General features: G+C 43.0%; 1 protein-coding gene across 1 annotated transcript in view; it reads left to right on the forward strand.

Moving 5' to 3' along the window:
• Nucleotides 1-331: 331 nt before the first annotated feature.
• Nucleotides 332-27,866, forward strand: part of LOC307071290 (acetylcholine receptor subunit alpha-like) — a gene marked incomplete at both ends in the record, with an annotated part of 44,216 nt that continues 16,681 nt past the window's right edge. The window contains 5 exons of the mRNA XM_079730275.1: nt 332-380; nt 5,026-5,168; nt 5,619-5,663; nt 5,745-5,854; nt 25,230-25,425. Coding sequence (XP_079586401.1) covers nt 332-380; nt 5,026-5,168; nt 5,619-5,663; nt 5,745-5,854; nt 25,230-25,425 — 543 coding nt within the window. The remainder of the gene's footprint in view (nt 381-5,025; nt 5,169-5,618; nt 5,664-5,744; nt 5,855-25,229; nt 25,426-27,866) is intronic.

The following is a 27,866-nucleotide window of genomic DNA, read 5'->3' on the forward strand; positions in this document are numbered from 1 at the left end:
TGTTCCACACCGTGCCTGCTGTTACACACAATCCTCCCCAACCTCCAACCAGGCAGCTGCCAACCCCATCTTAGAGCCCACCCCCCCCCCACACACACACACACACACACACTCGCATCGCTCACAGCCCTCCGTGCCGATGGAGTGGGCTGTGTGCGTGAGGCCTGGGGTGGGTGGGGGTCACCATCAGAGGGTGGTGCTCCAGTACTAGCAACTCGGCCCTACCTTCACTCTGGCCTCAGTAACAGGAGTGCACAGTGGCTCCATGAACTGAGCTGGGAGGTCACTTTTTGAATATCTAATGACATCTTGGTTTCTGGTTGCTGCCACTATGATGCCTCGCCAGATCTTACTGGCATGGATCCTAAGTTTACTTACCGGTAAGTGTGTGTAATGTCTGTATGTGTGTGTCTGTGTGTGTGTCTGTCTGTGTATGTGTGTGGTGTAAGAGTTGATTAGGAGTTAGTTGACACATTACTTATTATGTAAATGTTCAGCTGAATGTATTGAAGGCTGCTCCTTTAGTCTGCTATCAGGCATACAGCATGGGGACTGAATATTTAGACTTGATCTTCTATATCGTCTATATCATCTACGTATGCACAGACTTACAAACTTGATGCCTGAATAGTTTGTTAGTTCTTTATTCATTTATTTTGTACAATTGCTTCCCATTTGGAGGTGGTTGAGTATTGTTTCCCCATTACAGTCCCACAGTCCATAGAGCAGAGCAGCGTTCCTCCAACAGACATTACGGCCCCATACAAAACTACCCACTACTATCATGTTTTTTCTGGCCAAAATATAAAAAACAAGAAAATAAGTTGTCTTAGTGGTCCTCAAATAAAGTGTGATCAACTGAAAGACCCTGGCAGGATCATGGTAAATGTATATCCTATGATCATATGAATATCATAGATCAACATTTCTCTGTATTAAGGTTGATAAAGAAGGATCAAAGAACAGATAAATACTGCCCTCTAGTGGTTCTGAATGTGCTGACATCATCCCCCTTTAGTGGTTTCTAATTGGGAGCTGTACTTTTGCTGAATTCAAACAGATGGATAGCCCTTAATTCTGATGGATATTATGTATGGCAATAAAATAAAATAATTTAAGCTCACCCCCTACACATTCTAGCTGCACAGATAGCCAGGAAAATGCTCTAGGCTGGAAGCTCTCCTGTATCGGCGATAAGCTCACTGTCTTTCATTGTGTAGTGGGAAGAAAAAGAGAAGCAGATGTACTGCTGTCGAGCACCAAACAGCTCTGACCGACTAACCACTGAGTCAGGCATTAAAAGGACAGATACTGTTGCAGCCTGCAGCACTGTGTGTGCGTAGTGGAATGTACCTGGCGGTGTATTACACCTGGAGGCCTTCCAGGTTTTCTTCATCTGATGTTAGCCACCGTCCCATCTGGGCTGCTGCTGTTCTTCAACTTCCATCCGTGCTCATTTGTAGTAAAAGTGTGCAGCACTATATTCAAATCTCCCTTAGTGTTTGCAGAAAGACATTTATTTGGTGTTAACATTTCCATAATGATGATGATCAATTGATCAAAAACATTCAGAATTTAGGCTAGAGTGAGGATTGTTGTCAGATGCATGCATGTAAAACAAATATGGTGTTTAACCTCATATAACTGAACTGAGTGATTGACATGTCCAAGTGTCCCCTTCATCCCACCCCACCTAGTCTATTTTAGTCAGGGGCCCGTTGAAGCATTCATGAGAACATACTAAAAGGAGAGTAACATTCATGCTGATCACACACACACAAAGAAGGATTAAAATGGTAATCTACTGGGCAATTTTCGTATACACATGATCCAAGTCCAAAAAATAATATTAATACTTCTCATAGCATAAGAAGACGCTGGCCTCTTCGTTCTGAGGTCAGCAGCAGTGTTTCCGCTAGAAAAAAATGGTGCCGGTCATGTGACCTGGAAGATTTCATTTTAACGTTTTTTTTTATTATTTTTTTTTACTTCTTTCGATATTTGGCAGCTGTGAAGCGTGCCGCTGCTGACTTAAAAACAAATGTATCGAGAGTGTCTCTGCTGCTTGCAATGCACATAAGCCTTGTGACTCTTCCTTCCCCAAGGCAGCTTTGCTGAGCAGTCTTTAATAGAGTTTAGATCGGGCCCAGAAAATCAAGCCCAACCCGGCCCGAGCCCGTGCACGTTCTGTCCAAGCCCGGCCCGACACATTAACTGTAATTATGAGCCCGAGCCCGATTTCAACCCAACATTTTTTTATATACATGTGTAACTTCGTACACATTTGTTACTTAGGCCTACTCTGCTAAATATATATGTAAGGAATAATGTATAGAACGCCGGTCATTATCGGGAAAATAAGCCCCGACAGGGCGAACAGGACAAAAACGCGCAGCGGAGGTGCCTTGCTTCGCCCTGAAGGGGCTTATTTACGATAATGACCGGCGACGTTCTATACAGTACACGGCTACTTGCCGAAACGAAAAAATAACTTTGCATGGTGTCTTTTCACAATTTATTCGTTAGCAGCATTCGTAGTGTTGATCAGCAGAGAAATAGTGTGCAAAGACATTGACGTCGCTTAGCAACCGAAGACGCTTGGGTTGACAAGTTACCGGACTACTACCCATGCAAGTGAACGGAGCGTTCCACGGCATTGAGAAGACCCGTGTAATAAAGGCCTATAATAATTCTGTTTATGGCATAGATTTCTCCAGAGATTAGGCCAATAAAGCAATGATTAATTAAAAAAAACAAAACACAAACGCTCGATGAAATGCCCGGCCCGACCCGGCACGAGGATAATGGTGGGTAATATTGGTCAATCAAAACCCTCATTGTTTTACATGAATTGGCTAAACAAATGACCACTGTAGCATATTTAAACACAATTCAAATTGTGCAGAGAGAATTATTTCCATTGGTCATTCTGACCGGAGACATTTAGAATTTTTTTGTCCTCCTCATTTTTTTCCAGTCAATGACCGGTAATAACCCGACAACGGAAACTCTGGTCAGCAGACAGCGTAGGACCACAGAACTCCATCATGTCTCTACACCAATCTAATGACTTTATTTTGGCTTTGTCGTTTTGTCCAGAGTTAAAGGTCCCATGACATGCCACCAGGCTTGTAACGGCTAATCACACTCACACCTGGTGGCATGTCATGGGACCTTTAAGGCTTAGTTATGGTTCGACGTTGACGCAACACTAGGGGGTTTACGGACCCATTACGTCCTTGCTGACCCTCCTTGCGTCTACTATAAGGGCCTAGCGTGCGAGTCCCAAAAATTATAACCTCACGTCGAGGTGGGCTGTGATTGGTTCGCTAACTAAAACATGACGCAGAACCAAAACAGGTTCATGGCTGCAGCAAAGCGCCTGCGTGGTCATTGCGTTGCATCGACATGGAACCATAACTGAGCCTTAACACAAAAGTTCTACCTGACTGCTCCTGTGTCATTTATTATCTTTTTAATACAACAAAAAAGGCTTCAAATATCTGGAATTTGAACGGCTGCCAAACTCTAAGATTGAATCACAGAAGAGAAGAGAATTGAGGCTTGAAGAGTTATTCTTGGTCGGCTATAATTGCCAAAGCCAATTCTAGCCGGCCAAACTTGAAAACAAAAAAATAAAATATAATTCTTGGTTTGATTTCAGTGATTGGTTTCGTTATTTTGTTGACTTTTGCTGACTATCCTTAAGCGTTTGAAACTTCATTAAGCCATGAAGCCCAGTTTCGATTTCAATAGGCCTAACACTGTAACGATTGGCTGAAGATAGAAAAGAATTGTGAGAAACTGTAAACCAAGGATTACAGTAAATGTACAGATTTAACATGTGTGGGAGCCTAATAATGCCTGCGGACATTATATCATGGCCATTCTTTGCTCATAGACCATCTAGCACCCCCTGTTGCTACTGACAGTAAACTTATACTAATTAGTTAAAACTAATAACATGACCGACTAATCATAATTAAAGCAAACATTAGAGATGTATATACTGTCATCACTTAAAATTAAATGAATCAAAATTGAAAAGTGACTCACTGTCCGATCATTTGGAAATGTCCGGCCCGCCAGAAGTGATGATGACAATGTTTGTTTCTTCATGTGCTCCAGCAGTTAAATAAAATGGGAGTTCAAACATTAAAAGCAAGGAAAGGCAGTGATTGACAGGTCCAAGTGTCCCCTTCGTCTGGGCCTCTATTTCGGTCTGGGGCCTGGCGGGTGATTGACTGATGCTAGCAGGAAACCCAGAGACCACAGCAGACGAGAGGTCAAGGGAAGTAACAGTGACTGACACACACACACACACACACACACACACACACACACACACACACACACACACACACAGTTGTCAGGATTTTGATTTTAAGATAAAGAGGCAGATGTTGTCGATACCTGTTTGAAGGCTTTCTTCACAACAAACATTCACATACCGAAAATACCTCCATATGACCTGCTGGCACCAGGGAGAATAGCTCCTTAGGACCTGTGGGCACCAGGGTATTTCATGTGGATAGCTGCAGGCTGCTAACCTAGACACAATTTGAGTGTGTGAGATGAACACACAGCTGTTGGCAAAGCTGTTTTCACAAGGAAAAACAAAGAGAAATTGGTGCCATTTTTACGTTGATTTTGTGGATTCATTTCAAGCACATTATATATATATTTTTTGAGTCTATTTTTTTGAGTCTCTATTTTCCCTTTAACCTAAATGTATTCAATTGACTAAGTAATAGTCTAGCAGCAGACCTACCTGTTGATAACCATCAAGGGGTTGCACAGTATTAGGTATATTTTCACTTCTACAAATCCCTAGGTTGGTTTTCAATATTAGTACAATGGTAGTTATGGTGGATTTCTGTGTTTGTCTCTTCTAATTCGCTGCTAATCCATTCGAATCAGTGTTTCAACTAGATGTCACGTTAATAAAAACACGTTGTGTGTGTGTGTGTCTGTCTGTCTGTCTGTCTGTCTGTCTGTCTGTCTGTCTGTCTGTCTGTCTGTCAGGCCTGGCACTAGGCTCCGAGGCTGAGACCCGTTTGGTGAAGACCCTGTTCACCGGCTACAACAAGGTGGTGCGGCCCGTCAACCACTTCAGAGAGCCGGTTGTGGTGACGGTGGGGCTGCAGCTCATCCAGCTCATCAGCGTGGTGAGAGGCTCATCAACACATCTGCATTCACATTGATTCTTCCTTAGCGCAGGTGAACCCCTTCCCTATAACAAAGTGACCCATCACCACCATTCCTTTTAACATCGCTCAGGTTTGATGGACTTGGATACATTGCAGTCCCATTATGTCCCTTTTCACAAATTTCAACCAATTTTAGGAAGTCGTTAAATAATAATGATAATGATGATAATCACGGATTAGGTTGAGGGATATTCTGGATTCATGATTCAGCTTTGGACTAAAATGCAGGTTTTGTTTCAGTTGTTGCCAGTGTATTAAATTCCCTCAGAAACCCGCTTTCAAACCAGTCACAAAACAAAGCTACAAAAAATTGAAGCAGACGAAGGCCACTCAAGTTGGATTCTCCTCGTTTAGAAACGTCTCCAACTATCTAAATGTAAAGATCTTCTCTTTCACCTCCCTCCCCAGGATGAGGTGAACCAGATTGTGACCAGTAATGTCCGTCTAAAGCAGGTAAGAGATCCGCCTCTTGTTCTAATACCTCATGTGGCAAGGCCCGATGAGCAGAGCTTTAAAGATGTTCATTCTCCACAGAGGTGGACGGATGTGAACCTGAACTGGAACCCTGACGACTACAGTGGAATCAAGAAAATAAGGGTCCCATCGAAGGACATCTGGAGACCCGATCTGGTCCTATACAACAAGTGAGATCCACACATCAACAAACAAACTGTTCTCATTAAACCCTCTGAGGTCACTTTTATGGGTCAGCCTCTTTGGCTAACCACCGCAGATGATAAGGAGATAAATCAGGGGCCATATTCACAAAGCTCTTTATGTTACCGCTAGGAGTGCTCCTAACTCGCAATTTCTTTTTTTACGTAGAAGTTTTTATTTAAAAGTAATTCACAAAGCCGCTGATAGGGAAGTGGATTAGGGCCATACATGAGAAAAAAAATTGTTCTGACTTTATTCTCAGAATTCAGACTTTAAACTCAGAGTTCTGACTTAAATCTCAGAATTGTTACGATGCCGACCTACCGCAGTCGTCATTACCTGGGTACACAGCCGTAACCTATGTCGGTCCCTTCGTGGTGCGTTGAACTTGAGGTATGTTCCTAAGCTTTCCCTGGGTGAGTGCGATCTTACCTATCTAGGGAGTTAGGTGCGAGGTACCCACCACAGGTCCACAGCCAACGTGGGCAAACAGGGGGTTAGGTGTGAGGTACCCACCACAGGTCCACAGCCACCGTAGGCAAACAGCTCCATGTCCCGCTGCACCGGCACCTAGTCTCCTGTTGCCCAGCCCGCGCTTGGTATTCAGTCTTTTAATTCCAACGTGTATATATAAATCGAAAAGGTTCCCTCAATGAAGTGTCGAGCAACGCGTGTCCATCGGGTTACATTTCTATATACGAGTCCCAACTACAGAGAGCCACCTCCCGAGACTCTCACCTCACAACGGTCTACCCACTGCACCGTCCTTCAACGGATGACGGAAGGCGTGGCTGACGGATGGGGGAGTAGTCTTTGCAGAGGCATACGTCAGCCAAGCCCGAGCATACGCAATCTGATTGGATGACGGATCCGTCGCTGCCTGAAAAGTTGAACATTTTTCAACTTTCTTGACGAAGCCGACGGAGCCAACGGATCAGATGGATCCACAATGCATTGCGTCTCCGACCCATTCAAAGTCAATGGGATCCGTCCGTTGACGGATGCAGTGGGCAAGAGGGGGATGAGCACCTCAACACCGCCCCCTCTGTGTGACGTCAGTACTGAACCTAACCCTAAGCACACGCTACCCTACCGTAACGGAATTCTGCCTTTACAGTCAGAAATTCTGAGAAAAAATTCAGAATTATGAGTTTGAAGTCAGAATTCTTATTTTATTCTCAGAATACCATAGATCTGAGTTTAAAGTCAGAATTCTGACTTTGATCAAAGAATTCCGATTTTTTTCTCAGAATTCTGACTTTAATCTCAGAGTTCGGACTTCAAAGTCAGAATTCTGATTTTAAACTCAGAGTTCGGACTTTAAACTCAGAATTCTGACTTTAATCTCAGAATTCTGATTCTATAGTCAGAATTCTGAGATTAAAGTCAGAATTCTGAGTTTATAATCAGAATTTCTATTTGACGTCCAAACTAGGTCCAATATTTGGATGTCAAACCATGACCCAATTTGGATTTAATTTTGACGTACAACATTTCACCTTTGAACCGGGTAATGTTTTTGGACGTCATTTGGATGCATATGACAGCTGCAGGAAATGTATACATGATCCCACTGCGCAATGTACCGTCGGAGAGACGTCTTTTCTGTGTCATTATTGGTCATCAAATTTCGTTCCACTAAAGGGGTTGTTTTGTAACGCCAGGCGACGTCTTTTGTCGACGTCTACCAAACGTCTAATGTTGACATCCATGGGACCTCCGTGTAAGGGCTATTTATAGTCCAAATGTGAAGTCGGAGTGTCGTCTTTTCGACAGCAAATTTGGGTCCACTGAAGGGGTTGTTCGTGGCTGACGGATGGGGGACCAGTCTTTGCAGAGGCATACGTCAGCCAAGCCTGAGCATACGCAATCTGATTGGATGACGGCTCCGTCGCTGTCTGAAAAGTTGAACATTTTTCATCTTTCTTGACGGAGCCGACGGATCCAATGGAACGGATGGATCCACAATGCATTGCGGATTACGGATGCAGTGGGCAAGAGGGGTAACAAACATCTAATGTTGACGTCCGTGGGACCACCGTCCCACTAGGCAATGTGGTCTTTCTGTGTCATTATTGGACGTCATATTTCGGTCCACTGAAGGGGTTAGACATTTGGTAGACGTCGAAAAAAAGACAGTTGAAAAGAAAGTTGTCTGGCGTTACAAAACAACCCCTTCAGTGGACCGAAATTTGACATCAAAAAATGACACAGAAAAGACGTCACTCCAACGACACATTGCGCTGTGGGAAGTCAAAACTATAGAACTCTGAGATTAAAGTCAGAATTCTGAGTTCAAAGTCAGAATTCTAAGAATACAGTCAGAACTCCATTTTTTTGTGTGGCCCTAATCCTCTTCCGTACGCTGTGACCTACTCATACTTAGGATAACTAAGTGACATCCCCTTACGTCGATTCTCGTGCATGAGTTTAGAAACGGTCAGTACGGTGATTAGTTGTTGAGTGCAAATGTTACACCACACAGACAGCGACGGTACTAGTAGTGTATAAAGTTTTAAGACTGATCTCATATCCTCAACATACTTAGAGGATTTGCTGTACACCTAGACATCATCTAAATAAGGAATACATATTTTGTCTCTGAGTCCTTCAAGCCTCTCTTCCATACTGCATTGGAAAGCTGACGGTGCATTAGTGAGGCCAAATGGAATTTGGTTCCATTCATACAGCCCCCATGGGGTTGTGAAGGCTGTGAATTTCCTGGAGTCCTCGCTAATGTAACCCTGGTGGTAAGCTTTGCCCTGGTCCAGTACGCTGAACCAAGCGTTCCCACCCAGCCCATCAAGTATCTCCTGAATGCGCGGTATGGGGTGCCTGTCTGGGACTGTCTTTTTATTAAGCCCCCTGTAATCAATACATAGTCTCAGACTTCCGTCTCTTTTTTGTCACGCAAACCACTGCAGATGCATATGGTGAGGTGGATTTACATATGAACCCTTTATTTAACAAGTCCTGTATGTCAGCTTTTACCTCCTCATACAATGGTCGTGGTATGGCATTATAGGTTTCAGCTACAGGGGTATTATCATTAAGCACAATGTCCATTTGTAGATTTTTAATACAGCCAACTTCCTCTTTGTCCCTTGCAAATGCACTTGACTCTTCTCTGAGCATTTTTGTAACGACAGTTTGTTGTTCACTGGTCAAGTTGTCCAAGTTGGCAGGAGGACGGCCAAAAAACGTTTTTTTTTTTACGTCCCAAAAACCAACAGTCCGTTTTTACCAGTGATGTTAATTGGACTGTAAGCTCCCTGATTGCTGTGTTGTTCTCCTCCATTTTTTTAAATAGGGGGTTTTCTTTAGTTGGTTTGCTAGGTTTAGCTACAAGCACAGTGGTTTGAGACATTTTCATCTTCACTTCTCTCTACTGAGTTCAGATTTGCCCGATGAGTGGTTTTGTTGGTGGCTTTAATCTTTTGGGTCCTCTCATTTACATTTTATTGCGCAACCTGCATATTTTGTAGCAGCAGCTCATCACTACTTTCCTCATCCCGCAGATACATTCTCATTTCTGCTCTTACGTTGTCGTTTGACAAGCCTGTCATAATGGACTGTGAACACTGGCTTTGGACTAGCTCTTTGTTATATTTCAGGCCAGACTGGGCACGCTCAGATGCAAACAGTACCTTTTGACGCAGATCTAACACTCGGACCAGAAAATCTAGCGGTGTTTCCCCAGGTCCCTGCACAGCTTTTGTCAGTTGTTGGTACAATACAGTGGCATCCTTTAAATATCTCAGGATGCATTTCGCATTCCTATGTTTTAAAATATCAGTATGTAACTATAATAATAGGCTATATAGGAACATTTTAAAAGTATAACAAAAATGGAGGCCTATTCAAAATATTTACATACTATTATTTTAAAATGAAAGAGAAGTTTTGTTTTATATCATTTGTTTATATTTTATAAGTCGCTGACAGAGGAAACCCATCGCAACGGCAACAGAAATCCCGGTCGGATCCATCCGATTGTTTGTGTGTGTGTGTGTGTGTTTCTATTCTATTCTCGCTCATTTGTAATTCTCATTTGTATTCTTATCAATAGCCTACTCTCCAATAATATAAAAATAGGCTATATAGGAACATTGAGAAACGGCAATCTCATACTATCTTTTTCAAGCCACTGATTGTTCATATGTAGGGTACAGCTGGCGTGCCGTGTGAATACGCATAACTTTTCATTTACATTCATTCAAAATATTAACATACCATTTTAAAACGAAAGAGGTTGGTGTTTTGTTTTATATAATTTGTTTATATTGTTCAGTAGTATATGCCTACATGAGGCCGTAGCATAGTTAACAGACGAGCTGAGGTGGTGACGTCATCGAGTCCGCTGCTGTTCCAGTTGCAGGTGCGTACTCCCGGCCGCGAACTTCCAAGTCCGCAGTCCGCGTATTTGGTATTGAGAAACGGCTAGCCAGTGCTAAACGCAACATTGCGCACAGCAAACCTATTTTTAACAAAGAAGCCAACTAAAACAGTATAGACAAACGACTTACAGTACTAGGTTTAACATCATTTCGGATATGTATGCGGTGCTTTCCCTGGATCGAGAGACTCGAAGATACTCTGGCAACTTTTAGAGGATGGCAAAAAGCAGAAGAGAAACCGAGTTCTAAACAATCAACTTCGACGGCTACAGAAACATCAGTGAGTGCAAAGGCGTCACACATAAACGGGACAGGGAGCCGACTCCGTCGAGATTGCCTCCCCAACCCCGAACACCTATTGCTCCCCCAGCCCCTAAATTGTTGAGGCCAACAACTGAAAACAGAGCACGACAAAGTGTTACCGAGGTAAGTAAAAATTTAGAAACATAGCACATGCAATAGCTAATGATGTAAACAAGTGTAATGCAAGCACAATTTGAACAGTTCTCATGTTTATAGTCTAATGTAATGGAGAGTTTGATGACTAAGTTTTGGGGGTTGGATTGTGTTAGCATTAGTCCCATGTAGCTAGCTATGGAAGTAGCCTATGGGACTAGGGCTATGTATGGTCAGATTGGACAGATTGGAAAAGTAGCTACCAGTATCCCATCATCCCAACAAACAAAAATGAATGCCAATAAAGTATAGCACAGTATACAACAAACATTATTATGCATGTAAACAATAGTTACTGACTAAAGAAGATTTTGTTTTGTGTCTCAGGTGGTTATCCATTATCCCTCCTGGCCAAAGGCTGACAGGATAGTGTGTCAAGACAACACAGCAGGCATAGTGGAAGCCATCGCAAAGAAGAACTGGAGCGGGGCTGCCAATCAGCTAACCAGACACAAAGAACTCTTTGGACCACTCACTGAAAAATTCCTGCAAATCATAGAGGATGAGTGCAAGAAGATCTGCAGTCCCTCTACAGATCATGCTGTCCAAGTCGTCAGCAGCAGAGTTGAAGGCATTTTCATTTAAAAATTTGCAAGATCTCCAGCGTATGTCACCATTTTTGTTTTCGATTTTTTTTACGTATCACTAAACAGTCTGCTAATACCGCTTGTGCTGCTGCAGCTATAGCTTTGAGAGGCAGAGAACCCCGCTTGTCAGCCTTCTCATACTATGTGAATAGTGTCCTACAATATGCTGGGGTGAAGAAGGCAGCTTTTAAAAGACTTTGCAAATTGGGCATAACAACTAGCTACACTAATGCTGTTAGAAAGCAACTGGCAAATACTTGCAGAGAGGATTTTCAGCTACTGAATGTAGCCAATTAAATATTCCTCAAGGAAGATGAAGACACCAGCACAGCCAATGGTGGATCTGTTCCAGGAAGGGAAAACAAAGGTGCCAAAGGAGCTACCAGAACAAGCACACTTGATGGCGCTGTGAGGGACCTGGATGAAGCCATGCATAGCATGAGGCAGTTTGTCTTGTCAGGTAAGAAAGGCCAGTTGTTAACATTGTACAATTTTTTTATCCATTCAGCTGCTTGTGATCTTACTAATGTGGTCTAATAATAATAATTGTAAAAATATTAATAGCTTTAACTTACAGCGCCTTTCTAAGTACTCAAGGTCACTTACAATCTATGTGCTTTGTGTCAACACACTATCAGTGTCCTATTTCTGTTAAGGCTTGATGATTGATTTTTTTTCTTTTCTTTGTTTATTCCTTACAGATGAACCTACGCAGAGTACTCAAGGGAACACCACTGTCACATAGCAGGCTATTGGCGTCACCACTACTCCTTTACAGATGGAGCAGCAGCTGGGGTCTGATGGTGTTACAGCTGTGTCTGATGGTGTTACAGCTGCCTTCAGTACAATAACAGACACTGAAATGGCAGATCTGGGCATAGCAATATTGCCTGAAGAAGCACCCACAGAGCCAACTCCGCCATGCACATATTAAATTATATTTGACGATCTGGACTTCTTAAGCCGCACACACCACCAGTCTATCAACCGGGCGAAAGAATCAATACACTTGATCCACCACATAGCTTTGGAAGACAGAGTCCCTTCAAACCAACTCAACAGACACAAGCCACATTAGCCACTAACAGATTCCGACATTGAGAAATCCCTCCCTAGTCTTGACTCGCAAGGCCAAACGCGCCGCGATTATGTTGTCCTGGGAAGCCGAATCTTGACAAAGTACCTAGACGCCTTCAAGCCGCTATTATCGCCCGTGGTTCATCACATCCCTCACCAGTATTCTGCGGAAATGTCAGAGCCTTTGACCCACGTAAGTATTAAATGAACTACACTTAATTCTGAGTTTTGGCATTCTGTAGACTTTTTGACTTGAAGAAGCATACAACCTGGTAGTTAATTGGTATATATCACCCCAAACTTTAATGCTATTTCAATTCATGTGTTCCTTCCTCATAGCACCCCCTGGACTTCTTTTCAAAGATGAGAACCAGTCTACAGAGTTGGCTGATGTTCTACAGCATCTCCAGAATGAGTAAGTAGGCTGGGGTGGGCAAAACTGAGTCACATGATCAGCTTTGGAAGGGTATTGATTAATAAAGCTTTGACATCTACTTGGTGTGTCATGTAGGTATGTTCCAAAGGGCCCAGATGGACCGCAGAGCATTTTAGTCTGTGGTGACAGACTGACGGAGGGGAATAGCTGCGGCATACAGTGGGCCTTTGCAGAAGGAGAAAATGTTGACCACAGGCTGGAAGGCCTTGTCTTTAAGTTTGAAAATTGGCACACAATCAGAAACCTTTTTGAGGTGAGTGGCCTTATCAGGGCAGGACTGTTAATACTTAAAGGACACCTGTACTCTAAAATAACATCAGGCACATAACATCAGCACCCGCCCCTACACGTCACCACACCTAAGTTTGTTCACTTTTGGCACAATTTGGACAATTCTCTCACCCTGTGTACCTACTTATGTTGCCAGTGGTTTAGGGATAAGTGGCTGTTTGTTCAATTATTATGAAGGGACAGCACATTTACACTGTTATACAGGCTGCACTGTCACTACTTTACATTGTAACAAAGTGTCATTTCTTCAGGATTGTCCCATGTAAAGACAGATTCAATTAAGTACAAAAATGTTGGCATTGTACTTACTTCTGAGAGATACTGTAAATGTATTCATATTCATCAGTGTTTTATCAGATCATGTGATTTTTTTCCCTTCCTCACCAAATGGCTTTGTTGACTCAGTATAAAATGAATGGCATTTTAGGTCTATCATCGGGTCTTTTACAAAGAGGGTTCGGCAAGGGATCATGGGACACTCCTTGCCAATATGAATAAGTTGAGGTATTCATACCTATAATGAGTTTCAGTAAGATAGAAGTGCTATTTTGTGCATTGTCTTTGGTATTCTTTGTTGTTGTCCATTTAATATCTGCATGTTTGTTTTAATATTTGCATTCCGAATAAAACTGCATTTTTCACTGTTTTCAGGTTTTTCCCTTTAACCGATGAACCCCAGCCACCATGAATTAAGGATCGGTACTTCATCATGACTCATTCTGCTCTGTCCTGTGAAGGGGGATGTCGTCCAGCCTCCATGAATTATGGCTCGCTACTTCATCACTCATTCTATTCTGTCTGTATGTCTGTTTTTCTGTCTGTTATGTAGCTCAGGTGTGTGTGTGTGTGTGTGTGTGTGTGTGTGTGTGTGTGTGTGTGTGTGTGTGTGTGTGTGTGTGTGTGGTCATCTGGCGAGAGTCAGGTTAGGAATGTAGTCCAACCACCATGAATTACGGTTTGGTACTTCAACATCACGACTTCCTCTGCTCCAGTACATACTATCACCATCATCAATAACAAATCATCTTCTTACAGATGCAGCAATGCAAAACAAGGTCCACATGCTGCATTCAATGCCTACATGGAGTTTGTGCAGAAGGACAATGCAGCTCTCTTCCTGGCTGCAGCAATGCAGCACTTTGGACTACACAATGTGTCAGGTATAACACTTGAAAGAGTAGAGCTCTATTCTCACATTGAAACAAACTTCTAATCCCTGTTAAATGCCTGTATATCTAATACTAGCTGGTGCCATAAAGGCCAGTCACCCTTTTGTGCAAGTGCAGTGGTATTCACTGCACATGGGCAAAGAAATGTGCCCAGTCTGGACCATTCTGGGAGAGGCAAAATGGCCGCCTGCATCCTCTCCTTCATAAATACTCCCTGCCCCCATCCTACCCCTGATGCTAAGTGCCAAGCAAGGAAGCACTGGGTACCATTTCTTTGGTATGCCTCGGCCAGGGATCAAACTCACAAACTCCCAATCTCAGGGCAGACACCATCAACAAGGCCACTGGCCTGGTTAAAACATTTAGAAGAATGGTCCAATTTTATTGTTTTGTATTCTTATTTTTTAAATGTAACATCACAGCTAACATGCGTCTCACATTATCTGTCTTTTTAATGTCTCAACAGATGTCCCAGACGGCTTCATCCCCGACCACATCTCAACTGTTTCACAAGAGGACAAAAGGACCTGGCTGCATGGGGAGTGTCCCAAATTGTTGACAAATTTGTCATATTTGAGGACATTTCAGTCATTGTAAGCGGTGTCACAGTTACAGCCATTGACCTGCCCCAACAGGGAGAGAAGCTCTCTTGCCGTGCCAAAGGTTGCAAACGAGTGTACAGGAACAAAAAGGCTAGGGAGAACCATGAGAGAAGAGAGCATGGGTTGACAGTATCTCCCAAGGCAGTTCCAGATACAGACAGGCATAGTTCAGAGTTAGACCACAAAAACAACACACTGAGGCTAGGCTGGGTTTTGGCTTCTTCTTGGCTGACCTGCAGGATGCAGTTAAGGAAGGAGATGGAGAGAGGCTGATGCAATTATATACTGTAGCGTTGACGTCCGCAAGGCTTATGGGCATGCCCAGTATGCCTACAGTACACTCCTTCTAACCTTGCAGGTCAATGTTACACTTTCCCCTCGCTTAGCACACAGTCTGACCTGGAATAGGTTTTGGAATGGGAAGGGAGGAATGGGAAGGAACACTTCACTAGATCTACATCTAGAACACCTTACCACCTTTTTGAAACGCAGTGGTCCAAACCTGACAGATCAAACAGTAGACAGGGTCAGCAAGTCCATTGGGGTCCAGAAAATGTTGATGGAGACCACAGACAGAGAACTGCAGGTATCCAAGTCGACTGGCGTGCATCAGGCTGCTCGTCAGACTGAGGACTTCTAGTTCTGGTGGAGGTTTTAAGAGAAGCTGAGCTGTTCAAGGACCACCAAGGTAGAGAGTTCTCAGCATTCCCCCAATTTAGCAGAGATCTTCCATCCAAACTCAAGTGCACTAACCTAAGGGGATGGGTGAGGTCCAAATTGAAGGAGTGGCAAGATCACACTGTTTAAAATAGGTTGAGAATGACCCCGTATAATTGTAAATATTGTAAATATAAGTATGTGTTTTAGTATATATATTCAATCTTTTTAATAATATAACTAGTAATGTTTATTTAGAAATTAGTAAATATTTATATATTTACTTAATAACAGTAGATTCTGTCAACATTATTTCTAGCGTCATTATTTCGTACATTTGTTTGCATTTGTTGCTTTTACTTGTATACAAAATTATTTACATTGTTTGCAGTGACAGTCATTCAAGGTGATTAGTACAATAACATCTACTAGCCTGCTGCTAGTTTGACTCTGTATCGCTGCTGTGTTGTGTTTCGATTTCAAAGTCCTCATCTTGCTCATCAAAATAACCTGTGAAATCAATGTCTGGCTCTGTGAAGCTCTCCTCAGATAGAGTAGGCTCTGTGTATTCAAAATCGCCGAAAACCTCACTGACCATTAGGAGAATTTTCCTTGCATGTTGTACTCTAAATACTGGAAGGTTGTTTGTAATATAAGCAAAGTCAAAACAGATTCCTGTTTTGGAGTAGGCTCTACACAAACACCAGATGAACATGAACACATCGAGTGGCAGTAGGTGCAACAGAGATGACCCGGCTCCAAGCTTGGGGTGTGCTCTTCAAAGTGACTAAAGAGGGCTTTTCTAAAACAGCCCTGTGTCCCTGCATGAATCACTGCTTTCACTGCTTTATCAACCCTTGGTGATGCTTTGATAGCATACAAAACTGCATGTGAAGGTAAAGAGTTTCTCCCAGCCCGCCCAACCTGTTACACTATATCTTCCAAAACCTCTGGTGCCCCATACATGACAACATGTGAGACATTAGGAAAATTGAGGCCCATCCCCAGTGCAGTTGCAGCAATAACAACCCTGCAGATACCCTCACCCGCAAAGGATGCCAGCACTCTGTGTTTGTACTTTGGCAGTGTCTTTTTGTGGAACATTCCTATCGGCAGGTTCTCAGCCTTATGCTCTGGATCTCTGTCCACCCATGCATCTTCTCCAAGTTCGGCTTTGAGACGGCAGAACACTCTTCCAACTGCCTTGAGCGATTTACAGTAAATAATTATAGGAGACATCAACAGTCTATTCTCACTGACCTCCGTCACCACCCAATCCATGCAGTCAAGGGCATGACTAGGAACATGCTTCAGCCCAAGCCTGATGTTGCTTCTGTTCGGGCTCACAGTTACTTGAGTTGCCTTCTCCATGTGCAGCAGCTTGGTCACCCGGCCTCTGCTGACAATATCAGCAGATGCTGTCAAAGCCATGACAGGCGTGCCTGAAAGACAACACATGCATAATATGAAAAGGGGGGATCACAATAACCTAGGCAGCCACACTGCTTGGACCCTAATAACAATCTTACAGGATTAACTCACCTTCTTTAACAATGGATCGGAGTTCTCCCAGCCGAGCAAAGCTCCCTCTGAAGTAGGGCTGCACAATATATCGAATTTTTATCGCGATGACGATATTGGCTTCCCACGGTGACATGTTGTGTTCTCGCGATATTTTTTTAAATAATGCTTCCACAAAAAAAGGGAAAACGAAAAAAGAAACGAGCCCCGCCCATGCAGTATACGCTCTACCTCCGCTGCAAACCAAGCGCTCGCTGTACACCTGCGGTCTGCGACTGCGTGAGTACATCGGCGGCGGCGCGAAGCCTGGAAAAGACCGATTACTTTGAAAGACAAACACAATTAGGCCTACAATGTCTGAAGCAGTTGAGGTCGACGAGCTTGTCCCTCGTCGCGGATCTTCTTCCGTTATATGGGAATATTTCGGATTTAGGCCAAGTGATACAAACCAGCAAAAAACAATGTGCAAAGGGTGCCGGAGAGTTGTGGCTGCTTCGCATGGCAACACAACAAATTTATTCAGCCACCTGAAAGCACACCACAGAATCCAATATGAGGTTTGCATGAAGGCCAGAAGTGTTGCATCGGCTGCTAACGTCAGCTGTCCCGGTCCCTCGTCAGCTGCAGCTCAGACTTCAATCAAGGCTAGCATGTACAGCGCAACATCATATGCCTCCAAGTCACAACGACACACAGAAATCACCGATGCAATAACTTTCCATTTGGCAAAAGATATGTGTCCAATAAATACCGTCAGCAATGAAGGGTTTAAAAAAATGGTTAACACACTGGACAAAAAGTATGTAATCCCCTCGCGAAATTATTTTTCCACAGTTGCATTACCTGCACTGTATGCAAAACGCCGAGGAGAAATAGAGAGGGATCTCACAGCTGTCGAGTACTTTGCCACTACCACTGATCTATGGTCAAGTAGAACGATGGAACCGTACATGAGCTTGACAGTTCATTTCACCGATGATGATTTTGCGATGCAGAGTAGATGCCTGCAAACGGCATTTTTCCCGCAAGACCACACTGGAGAGTTAATTGCCCAGGGACTGAGGGAAGCGATGGCCTCTTGGGGCTTGCAGGAGGAGAGACTTGTCTGCATTACAACAGACAATGGGTCCAATGTTGTCAAGGCAGCTTCTCTCAATAACTGGACTAGGCTGCAGTGCTTTGGCCACAGGCTCCATCTAGTAATAGGTGAGTTGAATAATATATTTATAAAAAGATTTTAAAAGAAAATGCTGATTGTGTTAATGTGTTTGAATACTTTTTAAGAAACAATTATATTATACAGCGACTGTTCTTATCCCTGCTAAACTAACCAAATAAATGTACTTAGTAACAGAAATGTATTCGTATATTAGATAGGCCTACAACAATACTAATTTAATCTTGAATAATATGATTGGGGTTGTTGTTTATCAATTGTTTAAAAAGCACAAGAAGAGAAGGTTTAACTTGCTTTAATTTAACATATGTATATTTCATGTTTCTTTTTAGAGAACGCAATGAAAGACCCTCGAATTGACAGAGCAGTGGGTCTCTGCAAGAAGCTGGTAAGCAGCTTCTCTTACAGCTGGCGGCGTAAAAGGCAGCTAGCAGAGGCACAGAGGGAGTTGAAGCTGCCAGAGCATACGCTCAAGACCGAGTGTCCCACAAGGTGGGGATCAAGGCAGGCTATGATTTCTAGAGTCCTGGAGCAGCACAAGGCCATTGCTCAAGTCTTGTCCGATGACCGAAAGGCCAGACACCTCATCCCGAGCTGGCAGGACACAGACATCCTGGAGTCCATCAGTAAAGCCCTTCAACCTCTCACTGAGTTCACTGATGCACTTTCCAGCGAAAAGTACATCAGTGTTTCCTTTGTGAAGCCTGTCCTCCACCTGTTCAGGTCCTCCATCCTTAAAGTGCAGGATGATGAGTCAGATCTCACCTGCACCATCAAGAATAAAATCATGACCTACTTGGACGACAAGTACAACGACCCTCTCACACAGGAACTGCTAAATGTGGCCTCTTCGCTGGATCCCCGGTTCAAGCTAAGCTACACCAGTGAGGACGATGTTGGACCAATCCAAACCCGGCTGATTTTGGAGATGGGGAGGACTGCACATGCAGCCATGACAGTAGGTATTTATAATGAATAAATACAACATTTAATACAAATTAATTACATTAAGTGGATTAAATTTATGAATATAATCAAGCAATGTTAAATTTGTTTTGTTCTAGATCATTGATACTCATATTTTTCACTTTTCAAGGAGTTGGGCCAAACTGATCCCCATGGTGAGACTGCTGAGGATGTCACACATCCAAAAAAGAAAAAGACCTTGGGGAGCTTCTTCAAGACCACTGAGGGAACCACACCGAGACCCTCTCCCGAGCAGCAACAACAGGCTATAGCCTCTGAGCTACAGTCTTACCTACAGTCAGGTAACCTAGACACTGAGGAGGACCCGCTGAGCTGGTGGAGGGAACACCAGCGACTCTACCCACGACTCGCAAAGCTGGCAAAAAAGTACTTGTGCATCCCGGCTACAAGTTCCCCTTCAGAGAGGGTTTTTAGCACTGGGGGAAATGTGGTGACCTGCCTTCGCTCATCCCTCAAGCCAGAAAATGTTGACAGGCTGGTGTTTCTTGCCAAAAACCTGTAAACTCTAAGGCAGTGCCCTTTCTGCATAGTCCTGCATTTATTTGTTTTGATTTTTTTTTTCGCTTCTAGGAGGTCACGTGAATAATAACCTATTTTACAAGTTCAACATAAATCGTTTACAATTTAAACATTGTAGAATCTTTGCCCTGTTGTTTTAAGTTGGTGTTATGTTAATGTTATGTATTCAAGTTTATGTTATATATTGTGTTATGTTATGTATTCAAGTTTCTGTGAATGTTCAATAAAAAAATGTATCACTAAAATCAATGAATAATCGTGGTAAATAATCGTGATATCAATATTGATCCAAATAATCGTGATAATCATTTTGGCAATAATCGTGCAGCCCTACTCTGAAGGCTGGAACCCCTTTTGCAGCTTCGCCCCTGATTGGGAGAAAAGCGCTCAGTGAGTAAAGATAGGTTGTTCAACGTTAACATACAACACATACGGGGTTAGACTAGGTTTGTCTTTATACTTCTATGGGTTTAGGGTTAGCACTGGCTTAGCATGAGCAAACTAGGCAAGAAGGACCGGATGAAAATGGTCTCCACTCAATAGCACACGGGGTAAGTTGGAAATGATGCTATATGTCCAAAATTCTGAACATCCACTTTAAATGCATTAGCCTGGGAACTAGACACTCATATGCGCCAGAACAAAAACAAGGCATCACGAAACGAGCACTATTTTATTCCAACTACTAGGCTACAAATGTTCGTGCTATGACAGCGAACATCGTTTCACATGAAATAAAGAAACGTTAGTGACAATTGTAGGGTTTTTAACTTACCATTTATACGTGACATGAACCTCGTCGACTGATCCCCACTAGGTTCTTCAGGTACACCTCTGAAGCAAGCATGCTCCTCCATTTCTCGTTTAGCCACGACTCGGGACTTCCAAATACCAATGTCCGTGGAGGATTTCGTTTTCGCTTTTTCCTCCCATCTGCATACCTGTAACACCCAATTTTTCCAGCCTCTCTGATCTGATCCTCTATGAGAGCAATCGGGGGGGACACGATGATAACGATGGAGTGCTGCACTCGTCCTATTTCCTTCACTACCAGCGGAGCCATTTGGTAGATCAAGCTCTTGCCAAACCTGGTTGGGAGAAGGGCGAAAACATTGTTTTCCACCTACAAAAGCCTTCCAAGCCGTTCTCTGATGTTCTTTTTTTTTTTTTTTTCAATTATGTTTTATTGATTTTCTGTTATCAAACAAAGAACAACACAGCACAGAACTTGTCAAGTTACAAAAGAGTAATGAGATATAAAGGTCACATAAATACATATTTGGATCATATAAGCATTGTTTACAGCGGAGTCATGTCAAAGGAAGAGACTATACAAACTATTTATTTGTGAAAACAAGGTTTGTGCGTCCTTTCTGCAAGAGCTCAGCAAGATCACTAGGAAGATAATCAAGAAAGGGTTGCCATACATCATAGAAAGCATTGGTGTTACCTTTTAAAACAGCACTAAGACGTTCCATAGGAAAAACACGAAATGTTTCTCTGTACCATTGTGTAACCGAGGGTGGCTTCTCCTGAATCCACTGGAACAGAATACATTGTCTTGCTAAAAGCAGAAGTTTATACAATAAAATCAACTGTCCAGTGGGTAGAGGGAGCTGTGCCGTGGTTACACTCAGAAGGAACAAAACTGGGTCCAACTTAATCTTTTGGTGAAAAATTTAACTAAGCTCCTTAGCAACGTTTTCCCAATATCTGGATATTAAAGGACATTGCCAAATACAGTGGTAGTAGGTTCCTATGCCTTTATTACACTTAAGACAGAGGGGGGAGAACTCAGGATTAATTTTGTGTAGAAATTGAGGAGTACGTTGTATTCTGTGTAATATTCTATATTGACTCTCCCTGAGTCTGTTGCATGTATATATTTTCGTAGCAGACATAAAAAGCATTGGACCAGGCCTCTGTGCTAAGTTCAACCTCCAAGTCCTTTTCCCATAGATCCCTCGCTCTGTCAGAATTAGCAGAGTTTAAAGGCATTAATTTTTCATAAAAAAGAGAAATAAATTTCTTGTCATTGAGGGTATTCAAATTAAAATGAAGAAGGAAGCTTTCATTAGGACTCAACATTGGTTGATCATTCGGTAATTTAAGATTAGAATTTACAAAATTGCAAAATTGCAATAACTTCATCTTTATTCTAGCTTTCTTTCCGTGCCATATGAATTTAGACAACAATCGTTCAATATCCAAGATTACTTTCCTATTGATCTTTAATGGCAGCATCTGCATAGGGTACAATATCCTGGGAAGTATATTCATCTTAATTAAGCTTATTCTACCCATCCAGGACAATGGGAGATCAAACCACCTGTCAAGGTCACCTTTAATTTTTGTCAAGGTAACTTTGAAATTTAGTTTGTACAGCTCCTTAATATCTGCTGATACTTTGATGCCCAGGTAAGTAAAACCTGAGACCGACCACCTGAAAGGGAAATTGACAGGGGCCGCCCAGGGCCCAGAGCCACCTAATTGTAAGGCCTCTGACTTGTTGTAGTTAACTTTATACCCCTATATCTGGCCAAATTGATTAATGATTGATATTAAGGTAGGGATGGAGTTCTCAGGGTTTGTAATAAACAATAATATATCGTCAGCATAGAGTAAAATCCTGTATTCAATGTCTCCTAACTTGACACCAGAAAGCCCCTGGTGGGTCCTTATAACTTCTGCAAGAGGCTCGAGGGCGAGTGCAAATAATAAAGGCGAAAGGGGGCAGCCCTGACGCGTACCCCTGCACAAGGGGAAAGCATCAGACACTGAACCATTCACAAGGACCCTCGCAGCCGGAGATTTGTACAACACTCTGACCCACTCAACAAAGCCTGCACCCAAACCAAACCTGTGAAGAACATCGAATAGATACTCCCACTCCACCCGGTCGAACGCTTTTTCAGCATCCAGTGATACTGCAAGAACCTTGTTTTTAGTATTTTGTGCGAATTGAATAACATTTAGGAGCCGTCGGACATTGGAGTGAGAGTATCTACCCTTGATAAATCCTGTTTGGTCCTGCTTCACCAGAATGGGCAACACCTCCTCCAACCTCCTAGCCAGAAGCTTGGATAAAATTTTACAGTCAACCCCGAGCAAGCTTATTGGTCTATAAGATGTACAAAGATCAGGGGGTTTATCTTTCTTTAAAATTAGAGATATATGGGCGAGATTTAAAGTTGGTGGAAGTGAGCCCCCGTCAAATGACTCCATAAACATGTTAGTTAAAGGACCCACCACAAATTTTGACATCTTTTTATAAAATTCGGGACCAAAACCGTCAGGACCTGGAGCCTTCCCACTTTGTAAGGATTTAATTGTATCCAGGACCTCTTGGGCCGTAATCGGCCTACACATATCTATTCTGCTTTCCTCAGATAATGAAGGGAGTTTAATATTATCAAAAAAACTTTTCCTTGGAACTGACGTAGTTTGACACTCAGATGAGTATAAATTTTGGTAGAACTCTTTCATTATTTTACTGAGCATTTTGGTTTCAAAGTGTTGTTCACCCCTCCTGTCTCTGAGCTAGGGTATTGCATAGAACCCCGCCTTGCCCTGGGCTAGTCTAGCAAGTAGCCGGCCAGGTTTGCTACAGGATTCAAACAGTCTATGCCTGGCATAAAATATTGCTGATTCTGCTTTTTGAGTTAGAAGTTGATCTAAAGCAGATCTAGCTGCTTCCAATTTCTTCAACACAGATGTGGAGGAAGAAGCTTTAAATTCTCTGTCTAAGCTAACAATATCTCGCTCAAGCTCTAGCTGTTTCACTAATGTAGTCTTCCTTTTTGCGGCCGTGTAAGAAATGATGGACCCTCTAAGAAATGCCTTGCCTGTTTCCCATAGAGTAGATGCAGAAACCTCAGGTGAGTCATTTGTGGAAATAAAGAGTTCCCATTGATTTTCTAAATAAGTCACAAATGCAGGGTTGCTAAGAAGAGACGGATACAGACGCCAGTGTCTAGAAAAAGGGTCATGGTAAGGTGGCACCACTTCAATAGAGACTGATGAATGGTCCGAGAGAACACATGTGTTTGGTGCATAGACACTTCCTATAAGAACCCGTTCACCATATAGAAACCCAGTGATAGTAACAAAGTAACAAGTAACAAACCTCCCTTCTGTATCTCGAATAACTTTATCTAGTGTGAATGGAAGACATTTGTGGATAAGTATTGCTGCCCCTCTGCTTCTTGAATTGAAAGAAGAGTAATAAATTTGACCCACCCAGTCCCGCTTTTTAAAAAGTAGCATTTTTCTCTGTTGCTAAATATCGAAGTGTTGTTCACTAATTCAACCACAAGTTTGATAGCCTCACGATTTAGCCTATATTGCTTTATAAATTTGCAGTCCTCCAATGTCTTAAAACATTTTGTCTCACATCAGTCATTTTCAGATTCTTTGTGAATAGGTCTTACTGAGTTAGGAGTCCTCTCGAGGACTTTTAGGCCCAATCCCATTTCCACCCCTTACCCCTCCCCCTACCCCCTTACCCTTGCCCCTCCATAAAGGGGGGTAAAATGTTCCCCTAAGAAATGAGACACCCCTCCATTATGTTGCGTCATCATCGCTTAAAGCTTGCGGACTGCTATGTCAACAGAGGCCAAGAGTAGGCGTGTTTCTGAATGATAACTAGTAATAATAATAATAATAATAATAATAATAATAATAATAATAATATCAGTCTTGTATAGCGCATTTCTAGGACCCAATGCGTTTCACAAAAGAAAAAATAAAGTAAAAGGGCTCAGAAAACAAAAAAAAAGGATTCATGACAGCTGCCAAATTTGCTGGCCGGCTTTTCCTAAAAGCCCTCCATTTAAAGTGTGATCCTTTGGAAGCTTCATTTCAAGGGCTACGCAGCCCTACGTCTTGGCCTTAGCCCTTAACCCAAATGAGAATTGGGACAGCTCTACCCCTAAAAAAACAAGGGGGAGGGGTAAGGGGAAGGGGTAAGGGGTGGAAATGGGCCTTAAACTCTCCTAGACTTAGGAGCTACTTTAGGCCTAAAATACTTTGTGAATTGCTCTGAGTAAAATAAGGAGTCCTAATTTTGAGACTGACGCAGCCATCATTTTTAGGAGTTTCTCCTAAATTTGCCACTTATGAGCTACTTCTAGCCCTAGGATTCTTTGTTAATATGGCCTCAGATCATTTAAACTGCGATAATCCAGAACATAATAAGAGTACAGGGCAGAAGCAGTATAAGACAATTTATGAAAAGAAACCATGAATCTACAAACTAATAAACAGATAGTGTGTAAAGAAAGAGGTTGAAATGTTGGTAGACATTTGAGTTAGAAATGACAGTTTACATTATGAAATCAATGCATTAGTGACCATCTGATGTAAATATGTAAACACAGAGCCATCATTTCACAGTTCTCCTCCATCCATTGATCATTCTGGTTCCTCCTCTTCATGCCTCTGAACCCTCTGTGCGGCCTCCTTCTCCCTCTCTCTCTCCTCCCCAGTGCTGACGGGGACTTTGCCATCATCCATGAGACCAAGGTTCTTCTGGAGCACACCGGGCAGATCACCTGGAACCCGCCCGCCATCTTCAAGAGCTACTGTGAGATCATCGTGCTATACTTCCCCTTCGACCTGCAGAACTGCAGCATGAAGCTGGGCACCTGGTCCTACGACGGCACGCTTGTGGTCATCAACCCGGTGAGTAACCCGATGGGGGAACTTGTACACACAGGCACAAAAACACACGTACGCAGGCACACTTGAATACGTGCGCACTGAAGCACTCTACGAACGCACACACACACACACACACACGCACACACACACACACACACACACACACACACACACACACACACACAATCACCCTCAAACCGCACACACACACACAAACAAACAAACACACACACGTTCATACTCTCATACACACAAACCTACACACACACACACACAAATATAAGGGATGGAGATAGCCTAGTCTCTCCAGCCCCCTATAGGATCTGGGACTATCTCAAATATGCCTTACGCGTCCCAAACTATGAATGTGCATAAGGTCTATTTACTTTGTTGTGTTTTCCTTGCTCTTTACTGTGGTTTGTTGGTCCCAGCTTGTGAAACAGCAGCCGTGAGCCAGTGCAGAGAACACTGCACTCTAAGTGCATGCTGAGGAGTAATTCCACCTTGACTCTTTATAATGCAAAGGTAAAACATTAATTAACATTAGTTCATGCAGTTAGAAGCATTAGCTAACAGTTAACTGACTAATGGTGTTCATGTTAACTAATTAAATGACCCTTTAAAGCAGGGCTATTCAATTGGCGGCCCCAGGGCCGGGTCCGGCCCCTGAGGGATTTTGTACCGGCCCTTGGAGTGAAGTGTAGTTATTACATATGGGTAATGAAAAAAAATATCCGAAAAAAAAATAAATACTATGGTTAATTTTACATTATTTCGTGCAGTAGGAGGCAGTATGCACCCAATTAAGCCGGTGGCAAAACACGTAGAATATCTACCTGTTTCGGCCGGACATATATTTTGGGGGACCACACATGACCAATCAAAGAGGCCGATTCGCGCTCTAGTGCCGCGCTCTTTTGCCGCGCTCTGACCGCTCTGACTTTCTTTCAAGCCAAGCACGAAGTTTGATTTAAAAATGTCTCTCTCTACCTTAAAAAAAAGAAAAAGTTGACTCAGAGAACAGGCAGTTCAACAATGAATGGACAGAGAAATACGCGTTTATTGCCGTTGATGCGAATCCTGTGTGCTTAATCTGTAACGAGTGCCTCGCCGTGTGCAAAGAATATAATTTGAGAAGGCATCTCAAGACAACCCATGCTAATTTTGATGCTATTTTCCCACCGGGCTCTGCTGCTCGGAGGCAGAAGATAACGGGCCTTACATCTTGTTATGAGCAAAGACGTCGCATTTTGTTTCGGGCCTGTACGGATCAAGAGAGAGCAACTGCGGCATCATTACGAGTGGCATGGATATTGGGCAAAAAGAAAAAGCCGTTCACAGACTCAGAGACGGTCAAGGAGTGTATGCTGGCATCCATTGAGGAGGTGGTAACTGATGAGAACACACGAAAAAACATTATCGATTCGATCAAACAAATTCCAATTTCTGACACGTCAAATATGAGGAGAGTTGAGTCCCTTGCATCGGACGTTTTCGAGACGCTTTTGGACAAGCTGAGGAGGGCAGAGGTGATGTCTTTGGCCGTGGATGAGTCGACTGATAACAGTGATGTTGCACAGCTGTGCCTCTATGTGCGGTTTTTTGATGGGGAATGTTTTCGTGAGGATCTGCTTGGACTAATTCCCATGGAGGGGCACACTACTGGTGAGATTCTGTTCACCAAAATTGCTTCATTCTTTGAGGAGAATAACTTGGATTTGGCGCGCGTCAACATGTTGGTGACGGATGGTGCGCCCTCGATGGTGGGCAGGGATCAGGGGCTAGCCGGGAGGATGGCAGCAGCGGCTCCGCAGGTGAGATCGCTACATTGCTTCATCCACCAAAGCCTCCTGTGTGCCAAGCTCAGTGGTCAGTTAAAAGAGACCATGGACTCCGTCATGGGAATTATAAACTTCATCCGTTGTACCTCCAGTTTACAGCACCGCCTTTTCCGCAAGCTGTTGACTGACATGTCTGCTGAATATAAAGATTTGCTCATTCACAATGACATTAGATGGCTTAGCAAGGGAAACGCTTTGAAACGTTTTTGTGAACTAAGAGAGGAGATTCTGGTGTTTCTCCGGTCTTGAGTTGCAGGGCAGAGATAAAACAGTCGCAGAACTTGTGGAGAAACTTCATGCTTTTCAAAGAAAGCTCTCACTCTTCTCTGCTGATCTTTGTCCTGGCAAGATGCTCCACTTCCCCACATTGAAAAAATCTGGCCTGCAAATTACCGAGGTGATGTCAGGGTTTATTGACTCATTGAAAAACAATTTTGCCACTAGGTTTGAGGATTTCAGCATCTCCAGTGAAGTGATTAGATTTGTGAAGGACCCTTTCTGTGTGAATGTTGAGGCAGACTTTGCATTGAAAGGAAAAGAGCTGGTATCGTCATTGGATGAGGGGTCTTTACAACTGGAACTCATTGACATTCAGTCGTCAGATGACTTGCGACAGTCATT

Source organism: Pollachius pollachius (assembly GCF_949987615.1).
Source record: "Pollachius pollachius genome assembly, chromosome: 2".
In the NCBI taxonomy this organism is placed as follows: domain Eukaryota; kingdom Metazoa; phylum Chordata; class Actinopteri; order Gadiformes; family Gadidae; genus Pollachius; species Pollachius pollachius.